General features: G+C 44.4%; 1 protein-coding gene across 4 annotated transcripts in view; it reads right to left on the bottom strand.

The window, feature by feature from the left end:
• Positions 1 to 25,241, bottom strand: part of adck1 (aarF domain containing kinase 1) — a 446,668-nt gene that overhangs the window by 283,674 nt on the left and 137,753 nt on the right. For all 4 annotated transcript variants that reach the window (XM_080201943.1, XM_080201939.1, XM_080201941.1 and 1 more), the window contains one exon: positions 7,502 to 7,705. In XM_080201943.1, the coding sequence (XP_080058069.1) occupies positions 7,502 to 7,705 (204 nt within the window). The remainder of the gene's footprint in view (positions 1 to 7,501; positions 7,706 to 25,241) is intronic.

Genomic DNA, 25,241 nt, shown 5'->3' on the forward strand with positions numbered 1-25,241 from the left:
GTTGGTGCAGACTCGATGGGTCGAATGGCCTCCTTCTGCACTGTTGGCATTCTATAAAATGATTGAGAGAGAGAGAAGCACCAGATCAGAAAAACTGGCACCTGGCTCAACCCAATTTTTTTTTTGTTCGTACATGGGACATGGGCATCGCTGGCTGGCCAGCATTTATTACCCATCCGTAGTTGCCCCTTGGCAACCACATTGTTGTGTCTCTGGAGTCACATGTAGGCCAGACCAGGTAAGGATGGCAGATTTCCTTCCCTAAAGGTCACTAGTGAACCAGATGGGTTTTCCGACAATCAGTAACGGTTTCATGGTCATCAGTAGATTCTTAATTCCAGATATTTTTCAGTGAATCCAAATTCCATTATCTGCCGTGGTGGGATTTGAACCAGGGTGCCCAGAACAAGAACTGAGTTTCTGGATTAATAGTCCAGCCATAATACCACTAGGCAAGGAATACTGTTCTTGCAGCCTGGTTCTGCCATAATTGGCCCCAGTGGCATTTTCATTCTCTTTTTTTTATGGTATGTGGCCATCACCGGCAAGGCAAACAATTGTTGTCCATCCCTCATTGCCTTTGAACTGAATGGTTTGCTCGGCCATTTTAGAGGTTGTTAAGAGTCAATCACATTGCTGTGACTCTGGAGTCTCGTTCAACCAGACGAGGTAAGGACGGAAGATTTCCTTCACTAAAGGACATTAGTGAACCAGATCGTTTTATTTTTAACCATCTTCGAGGTAGTTGTGATGGTCACCATTACTGAGACTAGCTTTCTACCCCAGATTTATTCATTGAATTTCAATTTCACCAGTTACCATGATGGAATTTGAACCCCTGAACCCAGAATGTTACAAAAGGCCTCCGGATTACTGGTCTAGCAACATTACCACAAGGCCGCTATCTTACCGTTGACAATTCCAGTGTACGTGCCTCCATTATTCCAAAGAGTTGTCACCTCTGTTGGACTCAACTGAGATTAAGTGAGGTTGACCAAACATCTGGAATAATGGATTCAACTGAGGGATGAGAGAGCGAGAGCTCCCAAGAGGGATGGTTCTGCCTTTGAATCATCCAAAAACTCCAATGCCAATTGGTTCAATTGGTAGCACATGTATCTTGAAGTTGAATGGTCATCAGAAAACCCCACTCCAGAGACACATAAGCTTGGCCTTACATATCAGAACAGCAGCAAGGAAGTTCTGTATCTTCAGAAGTGTTTCTTTATGTTGAATGGCTGTCTAAAAGATCTTAGGATGCTATTCAAGGACCAAAGAAGTTCAGCTGTTGGTCTGGACAACACCCATTTGGGGTGGTTCGGTGGCACAGTGGTTAGCACTGCTGTCTCACAGTGCCAGGGACCTAGGTTCGAATCCTGGCTTGCTTAGCTGTCTGCGTGGAGTTTTCATGTTCTCCCCATGTCTCAGAAAAGTGAGGAAATGGCAGAATCATTCAACAAATATTTTGCTCCCACCTTTACAGTTGATGACACGAATTACATATCAGAGGATAACCTCAGAGCTAATACAAGCAAGGAACATAAAGTGATTAATATCAGCAGAAAAAAAGTACTGGAGAAACCTGAAGAACTAAAATCCCACAAACTTGCAGGTTCTGATGGCCTACATCTTAACAATGCTCTTAGAAAAATCATGTGATGGTCGGATAAAGTCAACATAAACAAAGAAAAACAATGTTTGACAAACTTAGTTGGTTTTTTTGAGTATATGCCTAACACGGTACATGAAAACAGACCAGTAGATGTCGTATGCTTGGATTTTGAAAAGGCATTTGATAAGGTTCCACACAGATGGTATATACAGAAGATAAGGGCTCATATATTAGCACAGATGGAGGATTAATTAATGGACAGCAAGCAAAGAGTAGAAATAAATGGGCATTTTCTTTCTAAGCAGAGAGCCACAATGGTCAGTGCTGGGGCCTCAGCTTTTTACCATTGATACTTATTACATAAAGAGATTGAGGGTAGCATATCCAAGTTTACTCTTGATACAAAACCAGGTGGGAAAGTGAGATCTCAGGGGAGCTTTTTTTTAAAGACGTGAAACTTGTGAAAATTGATGTTCAAAGGAACTAACAATTAGGAGGGCAAATAGTACGTTGGCCTTTATTGCTAGACGATAAAGGTACATAAATGCAGAAAATTTGTTACAATTGTACAAGGCTTTAGAGAGATAGCACCTTGGAGCGCCGTGTGCAGCTTTCTCCATATTTAAGGAAGGATAGACATGCTCTTGAGGTGGTACAGCAAAGCTTCACTGGTTTGATTCCTGGGCTGACAGGCATGTCCTATTGCAAGAGATGGAGTAAATTAGGCCTATACTCTCTGGAATTTAAAAGAATGAGCGGTGATCTCACAGAGACATGGAAGATTCTGAAGGGATTAATTAGCACAGACACTGAGAAGTTGTTTCCCAGGGCTGGGGAATCTAAAACATGGGAGCTCCATCTTAGGGTAAGTAGCCAATCATTTTGGACTGAGATGAGGAGAAATTTCTTCACTCAAAGAGTAATGAATATTATATATATTATGTTGTATACAGTGTGACGACATATTTAAGAAATATTTTGTAAACACGTTCCTTTGCTGGAAGTTGTTGGGGCCATTTTATCTGTAACCAGTATCCTGTATTGTTACTGAGGCAGTATAAAATACATCGGCCAGAAATCTATCACCTCGCTCACCATGGAATCGGAGCAGACGAGGGTCTGAGAATGGAAATCTCCATTGACCTCAGACAGGAATTTCTGGTCTCGCCCGAGTGAGGCTGTAAAATCCCACCCATCATGTTTATTTTTAATCTGAATTAATGCAGTACCCTGGTTTTCAGCATCCTTTGGGGATTGCTGAGTGGGGCTTGATTTGGGGATGATTGACAGTATCGTCACACCATCCTTAAATGTGTTCAACGATAGAGCCCATACAATCCTCTAGGGTAGAAAATTCCAAAGATTCACTTCTCTTTGAATGAAGAAATTTCTCCTCATCTCTGCCGATACCTGGGGCCAATTCTTTTCCACAGAAAAGTCCAAGTTTTTAGTTTCAGTTTAGTTGCTATTAGAAGCTGGTGGAGGCAGGCAGTATCTCTGTCTCTCTCTCTCTTTTGGAAAGTTCCAGGACTAGGAAGCCTGAGAGATTTCTTCCAACATTCAAAGGACAAATTCACAGCAGGTGTTAAAAGTCTGCAAAATCCAGTCCAGCATCACATGAGCATACTTGCTTTTTGTGCCAAGTCTAGAAAGGGGTGTATGTTTGTGGGTGTTGTTTGACTTGGAGCATCAGAGATAGCTAGCGGTTAAGGTGTACACTATCTCATGTTTGATTCTGGTACTTGGTAGATGCTATGCTAAATCTTTTTATTATAGAACATAGAAAATCTACAGCACAAACAGGTCCTTCGGCCCACAAGTTGCGCGGATCATATTATATTTTAACTGTGTTTTTAAATAAACTTTGTTTGATAAAAGCTTCCCAGTGGGTCACTTGAATCATACCGGGAGTGAAACATCTTATGCTTACCCATGCCAAATTCAAATGTAAAAGCTTAGAGTCTAGGCTAACTTCGTAAAACACCTTGGAATTTCTAGCCTGGGTCTTAACAGTGGGACAGACAGATTTTTGACAGAATCTTGAGAAATGGAGGGCAGGTGGTAAAAATAATGTTGGAGGTAAGGATTAAATCACGGTCGTATTGACCAGTAGAGCAGGCTCAACAAGCCACATGGTTTATTCCTGTTCCTATTGTTCTTTATGATGCAGCACAGAAAGGCCATTCAACCCATTATGCCCACACTGGCTCTTTGAAAGAGATGTCCAAATAACCCCACTCCCTCCTCTGCTCTTCCCTCATAATCTCCCAGTTTCCTTCCTGTTGACATATTTATTTTTGTACATTATTGTTGAATCTGCTTCCACCGCTCGTTCGGGCAATGCATTCCAGGTCACAACGCACTGTGTAAAAATAAATTCCTTATCGTACCTCTGGTTCATTTATAGAATCCCTGCACTGCAAAAGGAGGCCATTCGGCCCATTGAGTCTGAACCAGCCACAATCCCACCCAGCCCTTGTCCCCACAACTCTAGCCCCCTAACATTAAGGGATTTAGCACGGCCAATCCAGCTAACCCGCACATCTTTAGATTGTGGGAGGAAACTGGAGCACCCGGAGGAAACCCACACAGACATGGGGAGAATGTGCAAACTCCACACAGATAATGACTCAAGCCAGGAATCGAACCTGGGTCCCCGGCGCTGTGAGGCAGCCGTACCAACCACTGTAACACCGTGTCGTCCATTTGCCAGTTGTTTAAAATCAGGATTCTGATTTACTGAATTACTGAGACTTCTGCCAACGGAACCAGTCTCTCCTCATTCACTCTGTCAAAACCCATCGCCGTTTTGAAGTTTTCAAATTTAGTTGGGGACAACTAAGGGAAGGATGAAAGACTGGCTTTCTCTAATTGCCCGGATGGCTCCTTTCAGGTTCACTGCCCAGTTTTGTGCTTAACTGTACAGAGGGTGGCAAGGTCATTCTCCTGCTCCATACTGAGTGGGCTGATCTCAGCCTGGCTGGTGAGGTAGGTGCCACAACTGATATATGTGTCTCAGCTCTGCCCATTCTTGCTCCTGATCCCTCACTGGTAAGTGCAAACATTTGGATCCCAGGCAGCAGTGGTATCGAGCTCAAGAGCTCTGTCTTCCGTTGTTAAACAGACTGCTGGTACTCACACACGGAGACATAAGTTAGACAGGTTTGCATTTATATGTGGCCTTTCGCAATCTCAGGAAGTCCCAAAGTGCGTCTCCAGCCACTGAAGAACTTCGGAGGCGTAGTGGCTGTTGCAATATATGGAAACACATTGGCCAAATTATGCACAGCAAGCTCCCACTAACATCAGTGTGGCAATGTCCTGATAGTCTGTTTTTTTGTGATGTTGGCTGAGGGACGAACATTGGCCTGGGCGCTGGTCCCCTTCTCTCCTTCAAACGAGTGTCACATTCACCTCAAGAAGGCCGAAGGAGCCTTGGTTTAACATTTGAGAAATCACCCACCATCCTGACTTGGAAATATATCGGCGTTCCTTCGCGGTCGCTGGGTCAAAATCCTGGAATTCCCTCCCTAACGGCACCGTGGGTCAACCCACAGATCGTGGACTGCAGCGATTCAAGGAGGCAGCTCACCACCACCTTCTCAAGGGCAACTAGGGATGGGCAATAAATGCTGGCCCAGCCAGCGACGCCCATGTCCCACAAATGAATTTTTTAAAAAGAGATCCATCCGATGACAGTGTGGTCACTCTCCCTCAGTAATTCCCTAGGGAGCAACAGCCAAGGCTAAAGTCTTCAGGGGGCGTGGGAGGGCTCGAACCCACAATCTTCCAACTCAGAGGTGAGCAACTGAGTGCTTGAAATAATGTACCATGTGGTGGAATCGTATAGCAGTAAGTGCAGTGGGGTGAAATTTGGAGGAGCAGGGTGGGGTGAGGTGGGGTGAGGGGGGTGTTGCTAGTGGTGATGGGGAGGGAGTTGATAGCGGTGGCGGGGATGGAGGCGAGTGTGGCAGTTGAGAGAGGGGCGGGTTAAGCTGTTGAGTAGCAGGGTCCATTTTAAAGCACTCACTCAGGTACCAATACGCACATGTCACCATTTATTGATATACACGTAAAAGCCCAATGGGATTGGGGGAAAGAAGCTTCCGGCTGCTGCCGTAGGGAATGTCCTCGGCTATATTTGGGTCGCCCACTGCCCTGCTCACCCGGTGGCCCGTCTACCAGCTGGGCACGCTGGCTACCAACAACGACAGGGAGCTGAGGGGCATTTAACCAACATCGGGTTCTGAGTTCTACCTCTGTGTTCATTCTTCCCGCAGAACGATGACGGGAGACGGAAAGAAAGACAGCTAGCGACACGAGTTGGTGGGTTAAAAGACAGCAACTATAACAGGGTTGTGGGGAAGGGGGTGGACTCTTACTGTGAAATGATCATGAACTTACCCAGCTGCTCTGCTGAAAGCAGTGAAGTGTGACTAGCAGCTCCAGCTAATACATTAAGGAGGATCAGCCATTGAAAACAAATCTAAAGGCACATTTCTTTCTCCTTTTCCCCTGAAAATATTCTCCCCTCAGCAGCCAGAACGAACAAAGCAACTTCCCCTCCCCAAACTCTGGGACTTGGAACAATGCGATGCATCGGGAAGAAATGAAGTGAAACAGCGTCATTTTCAGTGTCGAACCTTGCCCTTCAGAGCCCATGCCGTCCCTGCCCTCTGCTCGCGTACAGTAAGAGAGCACTCGGGAACAATAGCCGCTTGAATGTTCCTCAGATTGTTACGCTGGCTGGCCTGCGGGTTTCTCCCTGACCCGGCTAACCGGTTGCTGCTTCTCTCCCTGCACTCACATGCCACACGCAATCCACTTCCCCACAGTCAGAGTGGAACGGACATTTTACACTCAATAGCCATTTTGATGCATAAAGAATGCATCAGTCGCAAACAAGCCTCATAACTGCACTGTTCGAAGGGCATTAATTTTGTGTGTATGTGTGCGTTTGCGTTTGCGTGTGTGTGTCATGTGTAAATCTACATTTGTGTTTGTATCTGTGTGTGTGTGTAAGTCTATATTGGTGTGTTCATATTCATGTGCGTGTTGTGTGTATGTACATGTGAATGCACATTTGTGCGTTTGCATTCTTGCATATGTTTGCGTATGCACACGTGTGTGTATGTGTGTATGCACACGTCCCTGCCGTGTGATGGGTGAATTCCATTCTTTTTTTTAATCTCTCTCTCTATGTGTTTACCTGTTTTTCTCTTCCTATTTGCTTCCTTTTCATCCATTTCTCGCACGTCTCTCTCTCTCTCTTTCTATTTATCTATCCCACTGCCTATTTTATGTTGTCACGATCTCTCTATTCCCATTTTACTACCTGTTTAAAGACGGGTCCTGTTCCTCTGTTTCTCATTCTCAACGCTTCAATGGTTAATTATCAGCATTCATCGTGTTAAAGAGACAGTTTCACGGCCACTCCAATGACACCAACACATTATTTGACCCACTCATGACATTAAAAATAATTATATGATAAATACTCACTGTTTTAATTAAAGGTACCAAAATTAACAATATCACTCAAGGCCCTAAAATATAATTATGAGAAATCCTGCGAATTGTTGTAAATAAAGACGCAAAGACTAAGAATAGCAGGATAGACTTGCATGTGTGTGTATGTGTGCACGTGTGTGTGCACATGCGCCTGTGTGTGCGCGCGCACATGCATATGTGTGAGCATTTGCATGTGTTTCTGCGTGCATGTGTGTGCACATGCATGTGTGTGTGCACATGCATGTGTATGTGCATATGCACATGTATGTGTGCGTGTGTGTGCACGTGGAGAACATTACTTTCACATTTTCTCCTCCCTTCAGCTGAAATCAATTCTACAGAATACTTAAGAAGGTCGAATGTAAGACCCCACATTACCTCTTTGCCGAGATCTTCCTCGATGACCTGCTGGATTTCCTCCAGCCTGCTCTGCGGGGCTTTACTATGTAGAATCTTCAGTGTGCTGGTGTACTCCTCAGGTAAAAGGTAGTCCAAACCTCCCAGGTGTTGGCCCACTTTGATGAATGTGCCCCGGTTGGCAGAACAGAGGGCGAGCAGGCGCCCAGCGGAGCGACGATGGACCTGGATGGGGTGGGAAGCAAAAAAGAAAGTTCCAACAGTCTGAAACCTGAAAGGTGCGGCTATCTTGTTAAAAGCAAGAAATGGAAAACATCAGACATCAGTCACATTCCCACAAATTCTCACCAAAAACAATCCACCCCAAAAGAAAGCATACGTAAATTATAGGCCAAAAGAGAAAACGCTGGAAAATCTCAGCAGATAGAATTATAGGATGGTTATAACACAAACAGAAACCATTCGGTCTATTAATTCCAGGCCGACTTTCTGCAAGAAATACTCAACTCGTCCTAGGCCCTCTCCTTGTCCAGTTACCTGATAAATTCTCTTTCTTCAAGGCCTTACTCAATTGCCTTTTAAAACCCAAGGCTGAGTCTGCCTCCACCACCCTCACAGGGAGTGCATTACAGATTGCAATCATTCCTTGTGCAACAAAAACATTTTCTTCATGTCACATTTTTGCCGATCACCTTAAATCTGTCTCCCCCTCCATCGTGATCCTTCAGCTAACGGGAGCAGTTTCTCCCTATCTACTCTGCCCAGACGCCTCATAACTTAGAGCACCTTGATTAAATCGTTCTTTTATCTTCTCTTCTTCAACAAGAACAACTCCAGCCTCTCTAATCAATCCCCGTAACTGAAGTTCCTCATTCCTGGGACTGTTTTCATAAATCTTTTCCGTGCCTTCTCTAATACCTTCACGTTCTTTCTGAAGTATGGTGCCCTGAACTGGACTCCATACTTCAACTGAGGCAGAAACACAGCTTCAGAGAAGTTCATCATAACCTCCTTGCTATTCTATTCCAAGCTGCTATTTATAAAGCCCAGGATCTCATGTGCCTTCTTAACCACTTTCTCAACTTGCCCTGCCATCTTCAATGTTTTGTGCGCATGTGCCCCTCCTAGGTCCTTGTGGTCCTGTACAGCCATATTAAATGTAGCATCAGATGACATAATCCCACTGGGTCAAAATCCTGGAACTCCCTATCCATCAACACTGCAGAACCTCTTTCACATGAACAACAGCGGTTTCAAGATAGCAAATCACCAACAATTTCTTGAAGGAGAGGGGAAAAAAAAGGGCAACAAATACCAGTCATGCCCGAGAACTTAAAAATAAAATTGTGCAACACCTTATTAATATCATTGTTTACCCAAAACTTTCTTTTTTGTGCTCAAAGTGCAAAGGCAATCTCCTACAACTGAAACCTAATCATTCATAGAATAGAATCGCTACATGCAGAAGGAGGCCCATCTGATCCATCGAGTCTGCACCAACTCTCCTAAAAAGAGTATCCCACCCCAGTCCTCCCCTCTGCCCTATCCCCATAACCCATAACACATTCACCATGGCTAATCCCCCTAACCTACACATCTGGGGACACTAAGGGGCAATTTAGCATAAGTAATCCCCTTAACCTACACGCCTTTGTCTACACTTCCCGCTGCCTGGAAAAGCAGCCAGCATAATTAAGGACCCCACGCACCCTAGACATTCTCCCACTTTCTTCCCTTTTTCGGGAAAAAGATACAAAAGTCTGAGGTCACATTCCAACCGACTCAAGAACAGCTTCTTCCCTGCTGCCATCAGACATTTGAATGGACCTACCTTGCACTAAGTTGATCTGTACTGGAAGGTCAGCCATGATTTTTCTGCCCAACCCCTGGAGGTGGCCTTTAACTTGGGATCTTGCGACTGAGAGGTGAGAATGCTATCCACAGAGCAATGATTGACATGCAACAAAGTTCCTGCATTCAAACCTACAACAGCAGGTGGGAATAGACCCTCTGATCCATCTGACCTGTCACAAGCAATTGTCATACTTCGTGTAACACTACACTGACACACTTCGCCCTACCCAAAATCATGTGATCTCCTGGGAGAGGCACAGAACAGATCAAAACCCAGGCCTTATGTGGGTTTCAAAAGGAATGAAACTCATATAGGCTAGGATGAAACCTAGCTATGAATGTAACACTACATTCTGCACTCTCTCCTTTCCTTCTCTAGAAACAGTATGCTTTGCCTGTGTAGCAAGCAAGAAACAATACTTTTCACTGTATACTAATACATGTGACAATAATAACTCAAATCAAATCAAATCTTTGGACATTAAAGGGACAATTTAGCATGACCAATTCACATAACTTGCACATTTTGAACTTAAGTGGGATGGCATAGCAAAATGCCTCCTGTACTGCAGTTACAGTGGACATCACATATGAAGACCCACCACTTTCTCCTATCAATTTCACCAAACAGCAAACATAAAACAGTCAAATCATAATATTCAGGCTAACCTAAAAGTCGAATTTATTCACAAGTAAAACAATTACACAGAAGCATGGAACAGCATAGAAATATTTGACTTAGATACACACATTGTTTCAAAACAATACAAAACCCTATAAATTCAACAATTCCTTTCCAGAGTTCTTGGACCGTGTTTCTGATGAATTGCTAAAGGTAAAGACCCTAACCGAACCTCTTTTGGATTTGTTTGTTAAATCACATTTGAATAGGAAATGCAAAGCCAAGAACCAAAAAGAAACTGCAGTCTTGGTACCATCCTCAATTTTCTCTCAATTGAAGGCAAGTTCATTTCAGGAACAAATGGTTCTTTTTTAACCACCACCCCCCCCCCTCAATGTCAGGCAATCAAGATATTAATAATTTCTAGCACTTAAGTACATAAAGTGTGAATGACAGTCTCTTGGCTGCCCATCGACTCATTTGCACTTAATGCTGCACTATAGCAGAAGTCATTATAATTGCCTGCGATGATTCTGAAAATTCTAACTACATTAGCATTTCAAAGGAGTAATATCTGACACAATTAACAATTCCTTTTGAAACCCATATAGGGTCTGGGTTTTGATCTGTTCCCTGCCTCTCCCAGGAGATCACATAATTTTGGGTAGGGTGAAGTGTGTCAGTGTAGTGTTAAACATGGTAATGACAATTGCTTGTGACAAGCCAGATAGATCAGAGGGTCTATTCATACCTGCCATTGGTTGGCACTGCTGCCTCACAGCACTAGGGACATGGATTCAATTCCGGCCTCGGGTGACTGTCTGTGGAGTTTGCACATTCTCCCCGTGTCTGCATGGGTTTCCTCTGAATGTTCTGGCACCAAAGATCATAGAATCCTACAATTCGGCCCATTGCGTCTGCAACAAGCACGATTCCACCCATTTCTGGACTGTGGGAGGAAGATGTGCAGGTTAGGTGGATTGGCCATGCTAAATTGGTGTCATAGGGATTAATGAGTAAATAAGGAGTGGTTATGGGGATAGGGCCTGGGTGGGATTGTTGCCTGTGCAGGCTTGATGGGCCAAATGGCCTTCTTCTGCACTGTTGGGATTCTATGAAATATTCAGTTGGGAACGAAAGCAAAGTAGAACGTTCACTAGGTCAATCCTGCGTACAGAGCAATTTTCTTGTGGGGAGAGGTTGAGTAGATTGAACCTGTATTTGTTGAAGTTTAGAAGAATGCAAGGCCGCCTGATTGAGACATATAGGATTCTCGGGGGCTTATCAGGGTAGATGCTGAGAGATTGTCCCACAAAGTGAAACAGTCTCGGTCCAGAAGCCATAATCTCAGAGAAAGCAGTCATCCATTTAAGACAGGTGACCAGAGGATGATAAATCTGTTGAATTCTTTACCACAGAGGCCTGTAGAGGCTAGGTTGTTAAGTATGTGCAAGGTTTGATTTGATTTGATTTATTATTGTCCCATATATTGGAATACAGTGAAAAGTATTGTTTCTTGCACACAATATAGACAAAGTACACTGTTCATAGAGAAGGAGAGGAGAGAGTGCAGAATGTAGCATTACGACCACAGCTAGGGTGTGGAGAAAGATCAGCTTAATAAAAGGTAGGTCCATTCAAAAGTCTGGAGGAGGGAAGAAGCTGCTCTTGAGCTGGTTGGTACATGGCCTCAGACTTTTTAAAATCATTTTCCTGACAGTAGAAGGTGGAAGAGACTGGGGTGCGTGGGGTCCTTGACACTTCACGCTCTGCAAACAGGGGCCTTTACCTTGATGGCTGAATTGATTTCCTATCAGCTAGACAGTGTTAGTCTGATCATAAAAGCATTGGATGAAAGGTACAGTACCACTTGCTGCTCATGCTGGCCCCTATTCCATTATACTGATATCATGCGATTATTCCAGCACAGTGGGCCAGGCCCTGACCCTCTGCCAGTAACAGTCCATTTATTTCTTTCCAAGCATGCACTGAATTGAAATGTCTGTTGATTTTTTGTGCTGCAATAGAGATAGTTTTAATTGGCTGTGTCACTCAGTAAATAGTTAAAATGAATTCACACCTTTTTTCCCCCCAACCAGAAATGTCTCTCTCTTTTTCTCGAGTCGCACTGGGATGTTTCCTAATTGGGTAACAACTCCGCAGGCACATCACACTCCAGTCATCTCCTAACAGGATACACACACACGCCTGCAGCTCCACTCTGTTCTCTATGCTCGCACTGTGAGGGGGCATTGTGAGTGCACCAGGGAGTCAGGAGTCCCTCGAAGGGTGTTAGAATATTTGCCAGGTTCGGTGCGTCAATATTTACAGAGGATCCCTGGGAGACCGTCAGTATTTACAGCGGCTCCCCAGGAGATTGTCAGTGCTAGCCAGGGCAGTTTTAACACTATTTTAACCTTTTCCTGCACCTCCCTCTCATGACAAAACAGCGCCAGAGACAGGCAGTTGCATGCACATACACACACACGCACACACACCTTTTCAACAAACACACATATAAATGTACCATAGTGTATGTGGGGCCAGTGTTCTGCATTTGCATGGTCTAATGACTACAAACCAGCAGTCCCCATAGCCTAATCATTCCAAACTGGCAATAATGCCAGATCCACAGTCTAAACTCCAAACTAACAATAATGCCAACCCCACAGTCTAAACTCCAAACTGGCAATAATGCCAACCCCACAGTCTAAACTCCAAACTGGCAATAATGCCAACCCCACAGTCTAAACTCCAAACTGGCAATAATGTCAGACACATAGTCTAACCACTCCAAAAGGGTCAATCACAAGGGAACACAGGTTCAAGCGAGGGACAGGAGGTTTAGGAGGGACGTGAAGAACGACTCTTTTTTTACCCAGAGGTGGGGGTGACGCTCTGGAATGCTGTGCCTGAGAAGGTGATAAAGGCGAGTTGCCTCACATCCTCGAAAAAGTACCTAGATGAGCACTTGGCACGTCATTAACATTCTAGGCTCTGGGCCAAGTGTTGGTAAATGGGATTAAATGGAAGTCAGGTGTTTTTCATGTGTCAGTGCAGACTCGATGGGCCCAAGGTACTCTTTGGCACTGCATGATTCTATGATTCTAAAGCCAGGTCCCAAAGGTTAACCAGTCCAAACTGGCAATAATGCCAGGCCCCAAAGGCTAACCATGCCAAACCACAATCTATACACAGCAAACTAGCAACCATATCACACAATGAAATAGCCCAAGTGGCTTCACGGATGCATTACCAAGCATCATTTGATCATCGGATTATATTACACAGATGACTGAAAAGTTGAGGTGGTTTCAATAGATGGCTTGAATGAGGAAGGAGAGATAGAGACAGAGAGATTTTTGGAAGAAAATTGCAGAGCTTCAGACTCAGGGAGACACAGCCGCAAGTGGCACAGCAATTAAAATTGGAGATATTCAAGAGGCCAGAATAAGGGAAAGGAAGACTTCTCAAGAGGGTGGGAGGCTGGAGGAGGTGACAGGAAGCGGGGGTGGAGGTGGTGGGGGGGGCACAGAGGGATTTGAATAAGCATTTTAAAATTGCTTGAGCAGAGCTAATGTAGGTCAGCGAGTCCGGGGATGATGGGGGAAACAGCACTTGCTGCAAGGTAAGACACAGGCAGATGAATTTTGGACGATCTCGAGTTTAGAATGCGGGAGGCCAACCACAGCTGCATCAGAATATTCACACCTGGAATAACAAAGGTAGAAGTGCTGAGAAAGTGGGACAATGTTACGGAGGTGGAAATAGGCAGCCATACAGATGGCCCAGATATATGGTCGGAAATTTATCCTGGGGTCAAATGTGACACCAAGGTTGAAAAGAGATTGACGTAATTACAGCTTGTAGTCAGAGAGGGATAGCTAGGAAACGAAGCCTGGAGTAGGGGCCAAAAACAGTCTTCCCGGTTATTAAGAGGAGGAAATTTCTGCTGCAGTACAGCTGTAAGTGAAACATATAAGAGGGGAAATGGTGGAAAGGGAACGTGATGTGATTACTTGTGAGGAGATGTCTTCCGCGGTTCAATAATGCAGCTCGGATACACGTCACTCGCCTCCCACTGCTCCTCAGGAATACATGGCAATTTTACTATTGAACCTACATGACAAGGTAATGGTACAGTGCAGACTTCAGACACACCCCCTATAACTGTGCAGTGCACAAACACACAGGCAAGAATGCACACACATACATGCAAAAACATGCTTTATTTTCAGGAGAGGTGGTGGGGGGGGGAGAGTGCAAGTCCAGGTGTTAAAATTGGCCTCTGCATTGCCAAATGGAGGGGGTGGGGTGGGGGCAGAGATCCAGCATTATCAGAAAATTTTGTACGTATGTCTGAACGTTGGGTCGTGCACCTGTATTGTATCTCCCTCGTTTAAAAGTGGAATCATAATTTTTAAAAATGCTTTCCTATATAAATCCATATTGGGCAGAATTTTCCAGCCGTTCATGCCAAGCGTCAAATTCTCCGACCTCACTTGCAGCGGTGGTTGGCGGCAAGACACAAGTGGCCTGTCCACTTCCTCAGAAAGAACTGTACCAGAATTAAAAGGTGCTCCCACCTTTCCACACCACCTCACACCTCCACTGTCCAGCTGAAGTCATAGAGGTTCACAGCATGGAAACAGGCCCTTCGGCCCAACTTGTCCATGCTGCCCTTATTTTTTTTAAACCCCTAAGCTAATCCCAATTGCCCGCATTTGGCTCATCTCCCTCTATACCCATCGTACCCATGTAACTACTTCTCAAAAGATAAAATTGTGCCCGCCTCTACTACTACCTCGGACAGCTTGTTCCAGACACTCGCCATCCTCTGTGTGAAAAAATTGCCCCTCTGGACACTTTTACATCTCTCCCTTCTTACCTTAAATCTATGCCCTCTAGTTTTAGACTCCCCTAGCTTTGGGAAAAGATATTGACTATCCAGCTGATCTAATGTTAGGTCATATTCTATCTTCATTGCTTTTCTTTTCCCTTGCTAAACCTCTCCATCTTTCTCACCCTCTCTCCTCCTGTAAGGTGTTCTTTGAAACCTACCAATTTAACCAAGCTGTCTTAGTCTCACAGTGTGTGATTCAGCGTCAAATGTTTGTCTGATAATTGCTTCTGTGAAGCTTCTCTTTGTATGTTAAAGAGTGCTATCTAACTGCAAACCATTGTTGAACTGTCCCATATAAGAGTATGTTATTGTATTGTCCTCGAATCCAGTTACATTCCTTTATAAAGCCAACCGGAAGAAAGGAAGCGTATTCCTCCGATTATGCCTGGCAGTTGGAGTTGGTTGGAACCCAATCACACTGGGCAGAAACATCAGACTCATCACCTTGACAGCTCATTCTTGGGAGCACGATGACCACAAGGACTGCAGTGGTTCAAACAATTAACCATTAGCTCCAAGAAGGCAAATAAATACCCACTGCACCGCCCCTCCTCCACCCTTGTTCATGTTACCAACATCCGGTGACCAGCCTGTTGCAGAAAAGCAACAGACACCTCCTGTAATTCTAACACCTGCATGATATTCACCCTTCTCCCACCCACACTCCTGGGCGGTGCATTTCACTTTGCTTCAAAGGACAACGCAAGCTCAAGTATTTTTTCATTGTAAATAGAAGACTACATCAGAAGAAGATGTCATTCAGCCCATCGTGCCTGTGCCAGCTACTTGTGAAAGTGTTACTTCTTGATTTGATTTATTATTGCCACATGTATTAGCACACAGTGAAAAGTATTGTTTTTTGCGTGCTATACAGAGAAAGCATACCGTTTATAGAGAAAGAAAGGAGAGGGTGCAGAATGTAGTGTTACAGTCATAGCTAGGGTGTAGCAAAAGATCAACTTAATGCAAAATAGGTCCATTCAAAAATCTGATGGCAGCAGGGAAGAAGCTGTTCTTGAGTCGGTTGGTACGTAATCTCAGACTTTTGTATCATTTTCCCGATGGAAGGTGGTGGAAGAGGGAGTGTCAAAGGTGTGTGGGGTCCTTAATTATGCTGGCTGCTTTTCCAAGGTAGCGAGAAGTGTAGACAGTGTCAATGGATGGGAGGAGGGTTTGTGAGATTGACTGGGCTTCATTCACAACCCTTTGTAGTTTCTTGCGGTCTTGGGCAGAGCAGGGGCCATACCAAACTGTGATACAAGCAGAAAGAATGCTTTCCATGGTGCATTTGTAGAAGTTGGTGAGAGTCATAGAGGAAATGCCAAATTTCCCTCGTCTCCTGAGAAAGTAGAGGCGTTGGTGGGCTTTCTTAACTATAGCATCAGCGTAGCGGGGGACCAAGAGTTGGTGATCTGGACATCTAAAAGCCTGAAGATCTCAACCATTTCTGCTTCATCCCCATTGATGTAGGCAGGGGAATGTCCTTGTCTACACTTCTTGAAGTCGATGGCTATCTCTTTCATTTTGTTGGCATTGAGGGAGAGATTATTGTCGTCGCATCAGTTCACCAGATTCTCTATTATCCCATTCACTTCTCTCCGCTCTGCTCTTCAAATTAGCACTGCTCTTCAAATTAGCACTGCAAATTATTATCTTTTTCTTTTCACCTATTTGCATGTCGAAAGTTACAATCGGATCTCCTTCCGCCGCCGTTTCCACATCGTAACGACAAAAACCTCCAGGTTCTGGACCCGAACGAGCCTCGGAACCGCACTGGCGAGCTGCCGGTTATCTGCAATGTCGCGGCGTTGCTATTTAAGGTTCCCAGCATTGCTGGCTGCTGAGAGTCGATGCCGTGAAAGCAGCGGGGTTCAAAAGGTTCCCTTTTGACATTGCCTTTGACGGAGCGGGTTAGCTCACTTCAAACCAAGCCCAGCCACACGTCTCCAGCTGTCCGTACAGCCCTGCATTTCAGCCAATTAGTTCAACATCTGATCTGACCAGCGCTCCGTGTGGCGTAAGAACATCTGTCACATTCAAACTTCAACCAGCTGCTCTGATTTGTTTTGTCGACGTGGCCAAAAGTGGATTCAGCAGCAAATTCTGACGGAAAACAGTGAGGATGCTATTTTTAAAGAAAAGTTCGTTTGATGTTCCCAGTTTATTCCTGTCTCGCAGATCAGAAAGAAAGCCTTCAAAGAGAGACTTGTGTTTCTAAAGTGCATGTCACCATCTCAGGAAGTCCCAAAGTACTTTGCAACCAGGGAAGTACTTTTAAAGAGCAGTGCACAAAACGCAATATTTAACATCCGCCCAGCCAGTTCAAGTTCAATTTATTAGTCACAAGGAGGCTGAGACTGCAGTGAAGTCACCCTCGTCGCCACACTCCGGCGCCTGTTCGGGCACACTGAGGGAGAATGTAGCACGGCCAATGCACCCTAATCGGCACGTCCTTCAGACTGTGGGAGGAAACCGGAGCAGCCAGAGGGAAACCCACGCAGACACGGGGAGAATGTGCAGATTCCACACAGACAGCGTCAGGGCGGTGAGTCTGATGTTTCTGCCCAGTGTGATGGGGTCCCAACCAACTCCAACTGCCTTGTCCACTGGGAAGTCAGAGGAATAGGCTTCCTTTCTTCCGGGTAGCTTTATAAAGGAACGTAACTGGATTCGAGAGCAATGCAGTAATGTACTCTTGTACAGGACAGTTCAGTTCAGCAATGATTTGCATTTACAGGATCGCTTCACAGAAGCGATTAACAGATAAGCTAGAAATCAAACCTGGGTTCTTGGCGCTGTGACACAGCAGTACTAACCACTATGCCCCCCACAAACAGCAATGTATTCATGACTGGTAACGTGTTCCTGGTAATGTTGACTGAGGGATAAATATTGGCCAGGGCACTTGGGGAGAACTCCCCTGCTGCCCTTCCAAATAGTGCTGAGGGATCATTTACGTCCACCAAGAGGTTAATATCTCATTGAAAATTCGGCACCGCTGACAGTGCAGCACTCTCTCAGTACTGAGCTGCAGTGTCAGTCTCAACATTCTGTTCAGTTCTCCAGAGTGGGGATTGGAAACCACAATCTTTAGAGGCAAGAAAATTACCAACTGAGCCACAACTGGCAACATCAACCCCAGCCATCATCTCTTCAATATACCAGTCAAACCCTTCGAACCCCATTGCATTGCCATTCGCATCCATTCCCACCAGCGGTTTGAGTTGCCTTCTCCAGTCACCTATTCTGTTAAAGCTTGTGTGAAAAAAGGAAGCGTTCTGCTTTCTCTCAGCTCAGACTCATTATGAGACAGGGGGAGACTGTTTCTGCTCATCACAAACAGGCCATTCCTCATTTTCAAAAGCCTCTTTCCATGGGAGGAACTTTCAATAGCGACAGGGACACACAGTTGGGGCGCTGAGGATCAGCTACCAGTCAACCACCCTGAATAATTTTACCTTTAGAACATGGAACATAGAAAAGCTACAGCACAAACAGGCCCTTTGGCCCACAAGTTGCGCTGATCATATCCCTCCCTACTAGGCCTACCTATAACCCTCAATCCTATTAAGTCCCTGAAGTTAACTGAAAGGAAAATAGTTGACAGGGTGACTAATGGGTGTGTGATCCATTTACGCTCATTTAATGCCCATGCCAAGATTAAAAGATTCATCCACTCGAGGTGCCTTGGCTAAAAGGAAAAGCTTTCTGAACCTCTGACAATTTGAATTAAATTGATTTATAAATGTTATGTACATTGGAATAATGTGCAAAGTATTGTTTCTTGCAAGTTGTTACAGACAAAACATAGCGTTCATAGAATACATAGGGGGAGAAGAAAAGGGGGGGCTGCAGAATAGAGCGTTGAAGTTACAGATAGGTTAAAGCGAAAGATCAGATAAATAAGTTTAAGTTTATGTTCGTTTATTAGTTTCACAAGTAGGCTTATAGTAACTGTGCAATGAAGTTACTGTGAAAATCCCTGTCTGATAAGACAGGCATTCAAAAGTCTGATGGCAGCAGGGAAGAAGCTGTTTTTGAGTCGGTTGGCACATGACCTCAGGCTATTGTATCTTTTTCCTGATGGAAGAAGGTGGAAGAGAGAATGTCAGGGGTGTGTGGGGGTCCTCAATGATGCTGGCTGCTTTGCCGAGGCAGTGGGAAGTGTAGACAGAATCAATGGATGGGAGGTTGGTTTGAGTGATGGATTGGGCTACATTCACAACCTTTTGTAGATAACATGAAATGTGAGCAGCTCTTCAGCATGGAATTTCCTGAAGTTTCTTTTAACATGAGAAATGTTTGATTGGAAAATGAATTTTGTTGTTTAAGCATTTGAAGAGCTGCAATGAGTATCAATTCTTCTTAGCTCCCTCTCTCAGGAATACTAACTCTGCTCAAGTCCTGTGGAATATTCTGCAATTCAAGTACACATTTGGGGGACAGCAGCATCACGGTAATGTTGCTGTACTGGTAATCCAATGGCTTGAACTAATGTTTCAGAGCACTGAGTTCATATCCCATCTTAAGAAGTCTCACAACACCAGGTTAAAGTCCAACAGATTTATTTGCAATCACAAGCTTTCAGTGCGCTGCTCCTTCACCAGGAGACACTCACCTGATGAAGGAGCTGTGCTCTGAAAGCTCATGATTCCAAATAAGCCTGTTGGACTTTAACCTGGCATTGTGAGACTTCTTACTGTACTTACCCTAATCCAACGTTAATATCTTCACATTATATTCCACCTTGGCAGCGAGGAGAATTTATATTCAATTAATTAAATAAATCTTAAATAAAATGCTAGTCTCATTAGTATTAATTATGTAACCATCTGATTATCATTAAAACACATCTAGTTCACCATTCCCCCAGAAGGGGCAGAAATGGGCTACGCTTACTCAGTCTGGTCTACATCTAACTCCAAACATCTAACACCCAAAGATGTGCAGGTTTGATGGATTGGCCATGGTAAATTGCCCCTTAATGTCCCAGGATGTGTAGGATAGAGGGATTAGCAGGGTAAATATGTGGGGTGATGGGATAGGGCCTGAGTGGAATTTGTTGTCGCTGCAAACCTAGTGGGCCGAATGGCCTCCTTCGGCACTGTAGGATTTCTATGAATTCCAGGACATCAATCTGGTTGAGTCTTCACTGAACTCTTCATTACAGCGGTTCAATAACATGGACATTTTCTTGAGGACAATTAGGAATGGGCAATAAATGCTGGCTTTGCCAGCACTGTCAAGGGCTAATTAAAAAGTAGCCACGTCTTCACAGGAAGATACACAACTGGCACACATCAGCAGCAGCAGGCCAACCTGCAAGTTCCTGATGAGCCTAGAAGATTAGTTTCTTCAAATCTAAGTCTTGCATGTTGTCTTTATCCCATGGAGATATGCAGAGATGACACACCAGTCTCTCAGTCTGGTCAGTAGCTTTATTCAAAGTGCTTTTAAAATGTCTGTTCTCTCATGCATCCAGCTTCTCGCTGCAGTTTGGTTCATCGTTCTCAACAACCAGATTAGATAATGGAAGGGATGGATAGGGTAGAGATAGAGGGATACTTCCCGCTTAGAAAGGATAGCAGGATTAGAGGACACAGCCTCAAGATAAGTGGGGGAAAGTTTAGATCAGAGTTGAGGAGGAACTTCTTCACTCAAAGGGTGGGGAATCTCTGGAATTCTCTGCCCGTTGAAATGGTGGAGGCTACCTCGCTGAATATATTTAAATCACGGGTAGGTAGGTTTTGGATAGACAGGGGAATTAAGGGTTATGGGGAGAAAGGGGGAAAGTGGAACTGATCCACTTCAGATCAGCCATGATCTTATTGAATGGCGGGGCAGGCTCGAAGGGCTAGATGGCCCACTCCTGCTCCTATTTCTTATGTTCTTATTACAACGCTCAGCTTCGACTTAACAGCACACAGATCATGAAAGAGTCAACAGGCACACACCGAATAAATGAACAACTGGAACCCATGGATGTTGAATACATGGTGGTTGTAAAGTGGTGAGAATGCCTTGACCTTTCTCACATCACCCAGTAATACAATGTAATGACTTAATTGGAGGTGACCATTAATTGCAGGCAAAAATTTTAGAAATTACAATCCCACCCACCTCCAGTCCTGCCGAAATTAAATATTAATGTGATGATTGAACCCTGTTACCCTTGTGTGTTCTAAAGCACATCCATCGCATAACAGCAATGTGCAGGGTCAGGCCAGAAGGCAAACTCATTCAGCACTGCACTCTTCTATCGCCTATTTTCTGTGTTAACAACAACAATACTTCACTCGGGACCGAGCAGCCGCATTTGCCAGGCGTAGGTCAGGAGGTTCCTCAGGGCCAATGTACAGGGTTCCTCCCACACTGCTGTTTGTTTCAATGCATTGGAACATTTTCCATATTACACCCCACACACAGAAAGACATGACCAAGCGTTTCACAAAGATAAAGGATGTGGGTAGGAAAATATCAAAGGCCATGATTGCGTGGGGTTGAGGAGAATGGTTTTAAGGCTTTTAACCTTTCTCCCCCACCTTTATAGAATCACAGAGTCTCTACAGTGCAGAAGGATGCCATTCAGCCCATCGAGTCTGCACCAACAACAATCCCACGTGGGCCCTATCTCTGTAACCACATATTTACCCTGCTAATCCCACTAACTTACACATCCAAGGACACTAAGGAGCAATTTAGCATGGCCTGTACACCTAATCTACACATCTTTTGGACTTTATGTAAAATACTTTGAGGCCTCTTACTGCCCTTAGGAATGCCTCAAGGGCATTTATTATTGGTGTTTGGAAGAAGAGCTCATGGCGATCTGAATTTCTTTGAACTCACAGAATAAATATGAGCAGCAGCGACTCAAATACAAAGCAATTTTTCTCCAGATGCAAGAGTGAGCATTGAAGGTCCCACAGGAGGCCCCAGGGACTCAGAGCAGTAAACGTTCATGATTCCAGATTCATTTCAGAGTCCAAATTTATCCCCCAACAAAGCAAAATATTACAAAAAACAAAAATTGTGGAAAACACTGGAAGTGTACACTGGGTCTTTCAGTATCTGCCAGAGGGGAATAGGCTCAGTTCACATGAGGACTATTCTGATAGAGAGTTCCAGCCAAACCCTTTGAGGGTGTCCTTGACCTTCTTGCTCCGGCACACTTTGTATTAGTTGTTTATGATCTCCAGTACTGATCATTGGTCAATTCCAGGTGTATTCCTCCCTTGGATATGTGCTTGTGCATTGTTAGAGTCAGATAGACTGGATGCTGGGCGGTGTGTCTTCACCCAGAGAGAAGTAACACTCTGGATTACATTGCCATCTGGTGCGTTGGGTGCTGAGAGAATCTGCACCTTCGAGAAAGAGACAGACCTGAAAGCATCATATCAAAGGTAAGAGTTTTACAGATAACACTTGATCCATGGGATCTTCTGGATTGGTGTAGAAGTTGGAGAGGAATTTTCCAAGAAGGATTTTTTAAATAAATGATTTTTGCCTATTCCTGGAGGTTGCATGATTATGGGGCAGGAAATGAGGGAGAGGGATGACACGCTTAGTTATCATCATAATGCGGGACAGGCTTGGCAGTTCCCAACCCTTCACTTTTCAAGAGAATTGTTGTAAGGTTAGTCCTGTCCAGAGTCAGTTACCTCAGTTGGCTGGATGGCTGCTTTGTGATGCAGAGTGGTGCCAACAATGCAGGTTCAATTCCCGCACCAGCTGGGATTATTCATGAAGGCCCCGCCTTCTCAAACTTGCCCTCACCTGTGGTGTGGTGACCCTCAGGTTAAATCACCACCAGTCAGATCTCCTCCTCAAAGGGGAGAGCAGCCTACGGTCATTTGGGACTATAGCGACTTCTCCTTTTCACCTCTACTTTGGTGTGTCAGAGAGATGAGCCTGCGTGATTGATAAAGACAAAAGACACTCTGGACAGAAAGACAAAAGACAGAAATTAGCTGAGACCAAAATATTGCATGTTTTCAAGAAGGAATTAGATTTGGCTCTTGAGACTGAAGGGATCAAGGGATACAGGAGAAAAACAGCAACAAGTTTTTATTTACTGAATTGGATGATCAGCCATGATTATAATGAACTGTGTACTGTTCTGGTCACCCTATTATAGAAAGGATATTATTAAACTAGAAAGAGTGCAGAAAAGATTTGCTAGGATGCTACCGGGCCTTGATGGTTTGAGTTATAAGGAGATGATGTATAGACTGAGACATTTTTTCTCTGAAGCGTAGGAGACTGAGGGGTGATCTTATAGAGGTCTATAAAATGATGAGGGGCACAGATCAGCTAGATAGTCAACATCTTTTCCTAAAGGTAGGGGAGTCTAAAACTAGAGGGCATAGGTTAAAGGTGAGAGGGGAGAGACACAAGAGTGTCCAGAGGGGCAATTTTTTCACACAGAGGGTGAGTGTCTGGAATGAGCTGCCAGAGGTAGTAGTAGAGACAGGTACAATTTTGTCTTTTAAAAAGCATTTCGACAGTTACATGGGTAAGATGGGTACAGAGGGATATGGGCCAAACTTGGGCAATCGGGACTAGCTTAGGGGTTTAACAAAATGGCGGCATGGACAAGTTGAGCTGAAGGGCCTGTTTCCATGTTGTAAACCTCTATGATTCTATGACGCTATGAATGGCGAGTCAGCTCAAAGGGCCAAATGGCCTGCTCCTGTTCCTACTTTCTATATTTCTATGATCTGGAGGCAGACAGCTACAACTAAAAGAATGGCAGAGAGGAGGAGTGGGAGGCTGTTACCGTTATGGTTCCACAGGGCTCAGTCCTTGATGCCTTGCTTTCTGAATTAATGCTTTAGACTCAAATATACGGGACTTGATAAAGTTTGCAAATGAGACAAAAACTGGCTGTTGGATAGAGCTGAAGAAGTAAGTTGTAGGCTGTAGGAAGATATAGATGATCTGGTCAGCTGGACAAAAGAGTGTAAAGTGGAACTCAGGCTGGAGAAGTGGGAGAGTTGTATTTTGTGAGTTGCAATAAAGCATGGGGATACACAATATTTGGAAAGATATAGAGCAACAGGGGTAGTTTGCAGTAAACGTAGGGTGGCATGGTGGCAAAGTGGTTAGCACTGCTGCCTCACAGTGCCAAGGACCCAGGTTCGATTCCGGCCTCGGTCATTGTATGTGTGGAGTCTGCACTTTCTCCCTTGACTGCGTGGGTTTCCTCCAGGTGCTCCGGCTTCCTCCCACACCCCAAATTTGTGCGGGTTAGGTTGATTGGCCATGCTAAAAGTAACCCTTGTGTCAGGGGGATTAGCAGGGTAAGTGCGTGGGGTTATGGGGATAGGGCCTGGGATTGTGGTCGATGCAGATTCAATGGGCCAAATGGCCTCCTTCTGTACTGCAGGGGTTCTATGACTGGATGTTTATGGGTGGCAGGATAAACTGATAAGATGGTTAAAACGGGCCTGTGACATACATGTCTTTATTCGCTAAGGTGTACAATGTAACAGCTCAAAGTTTGTGCTAGAAATGTAAAACTACATTAGTTAGACCATAACAAAAAAACTGTGTACAGTTCTGATTATTGCACGAAAAGATGTGATCGAACTGGAGACAGTGAAGAGGAGATTGGCAAGCGTATTGTCAGAACTGGAAAATTTTAGCATCAAGAATGTATTGAGTAGTTTGTTCTCTTGGAACAGAGCAGTCGCTGCTGCTGATAACATCTGATACTCCTGCGAACATCTACCCACTAGACAGGTAGAAACAATAGCTGTCTTCAGGTATGTTTGAAGAACAAAAGAGTGCATCCTAGAATTCTGACAATACTACACAAATTGTCTAGATATTAGGATGCACTTCTTTGTTCTTCAAACATACCTGCCTGAATTTACAGGACAGCTAAGAATATGACTGAGCTACAGGCCTTTCCACACTTTGTGCTGACAAATACCACAAAGATAACCAACTTTGTCGGAGTTTTTAGCTGCATAACTAGTCAGCAGAGGCTCAGTTCAAAAGTTACTGAAAGGAAATGCTGACGACTCAGGACTTATTATTGTTTTGAAACTATTTCTCACAAATCAATGATGCTATTTTTTGTTAAGTGCTTTTTCTGTCTCGATATAATTATCCTATTTGGAATTAAATTCGAATGCTAGTTTTAACCTGAATGCTAATATCTGGCAATGTAATATTTACTGTTTCTTAGGGTGAGCAGATGTAGTTTATGCCACCTCAGGTTTGAGACTGAGCCTCAGTGAGAGGGAGAATATTCCCGATGGTGGGGGAGTCCAGAACCAGGGGTCACAGTCTGTGGATTTGGGATAGACCATTTAGGACAGAGGTGAGGAGGCATTTCTTCACTCAAAGAGTGGTGAGCCTGTGGAATTCATTAC

The sequence above is a fragment of the Carcharhinus amblyrhynchos genome, chromosome 14 (assembly GCF_965287045.1).
Source record: "Carcharhinus amblyrhynchos chromosome 14, sCarAmb.v2.hapA, whole genome shotgun sequence".
Taxonomy (NCBI): domain Eukaryota; kingdom Metazoa; phylum Chordata; class Chondrichthyes; order Carcharhiniformes; family Carcharhinidae; genus Carcharhinus; species Carcharhinus amblyrhynchos.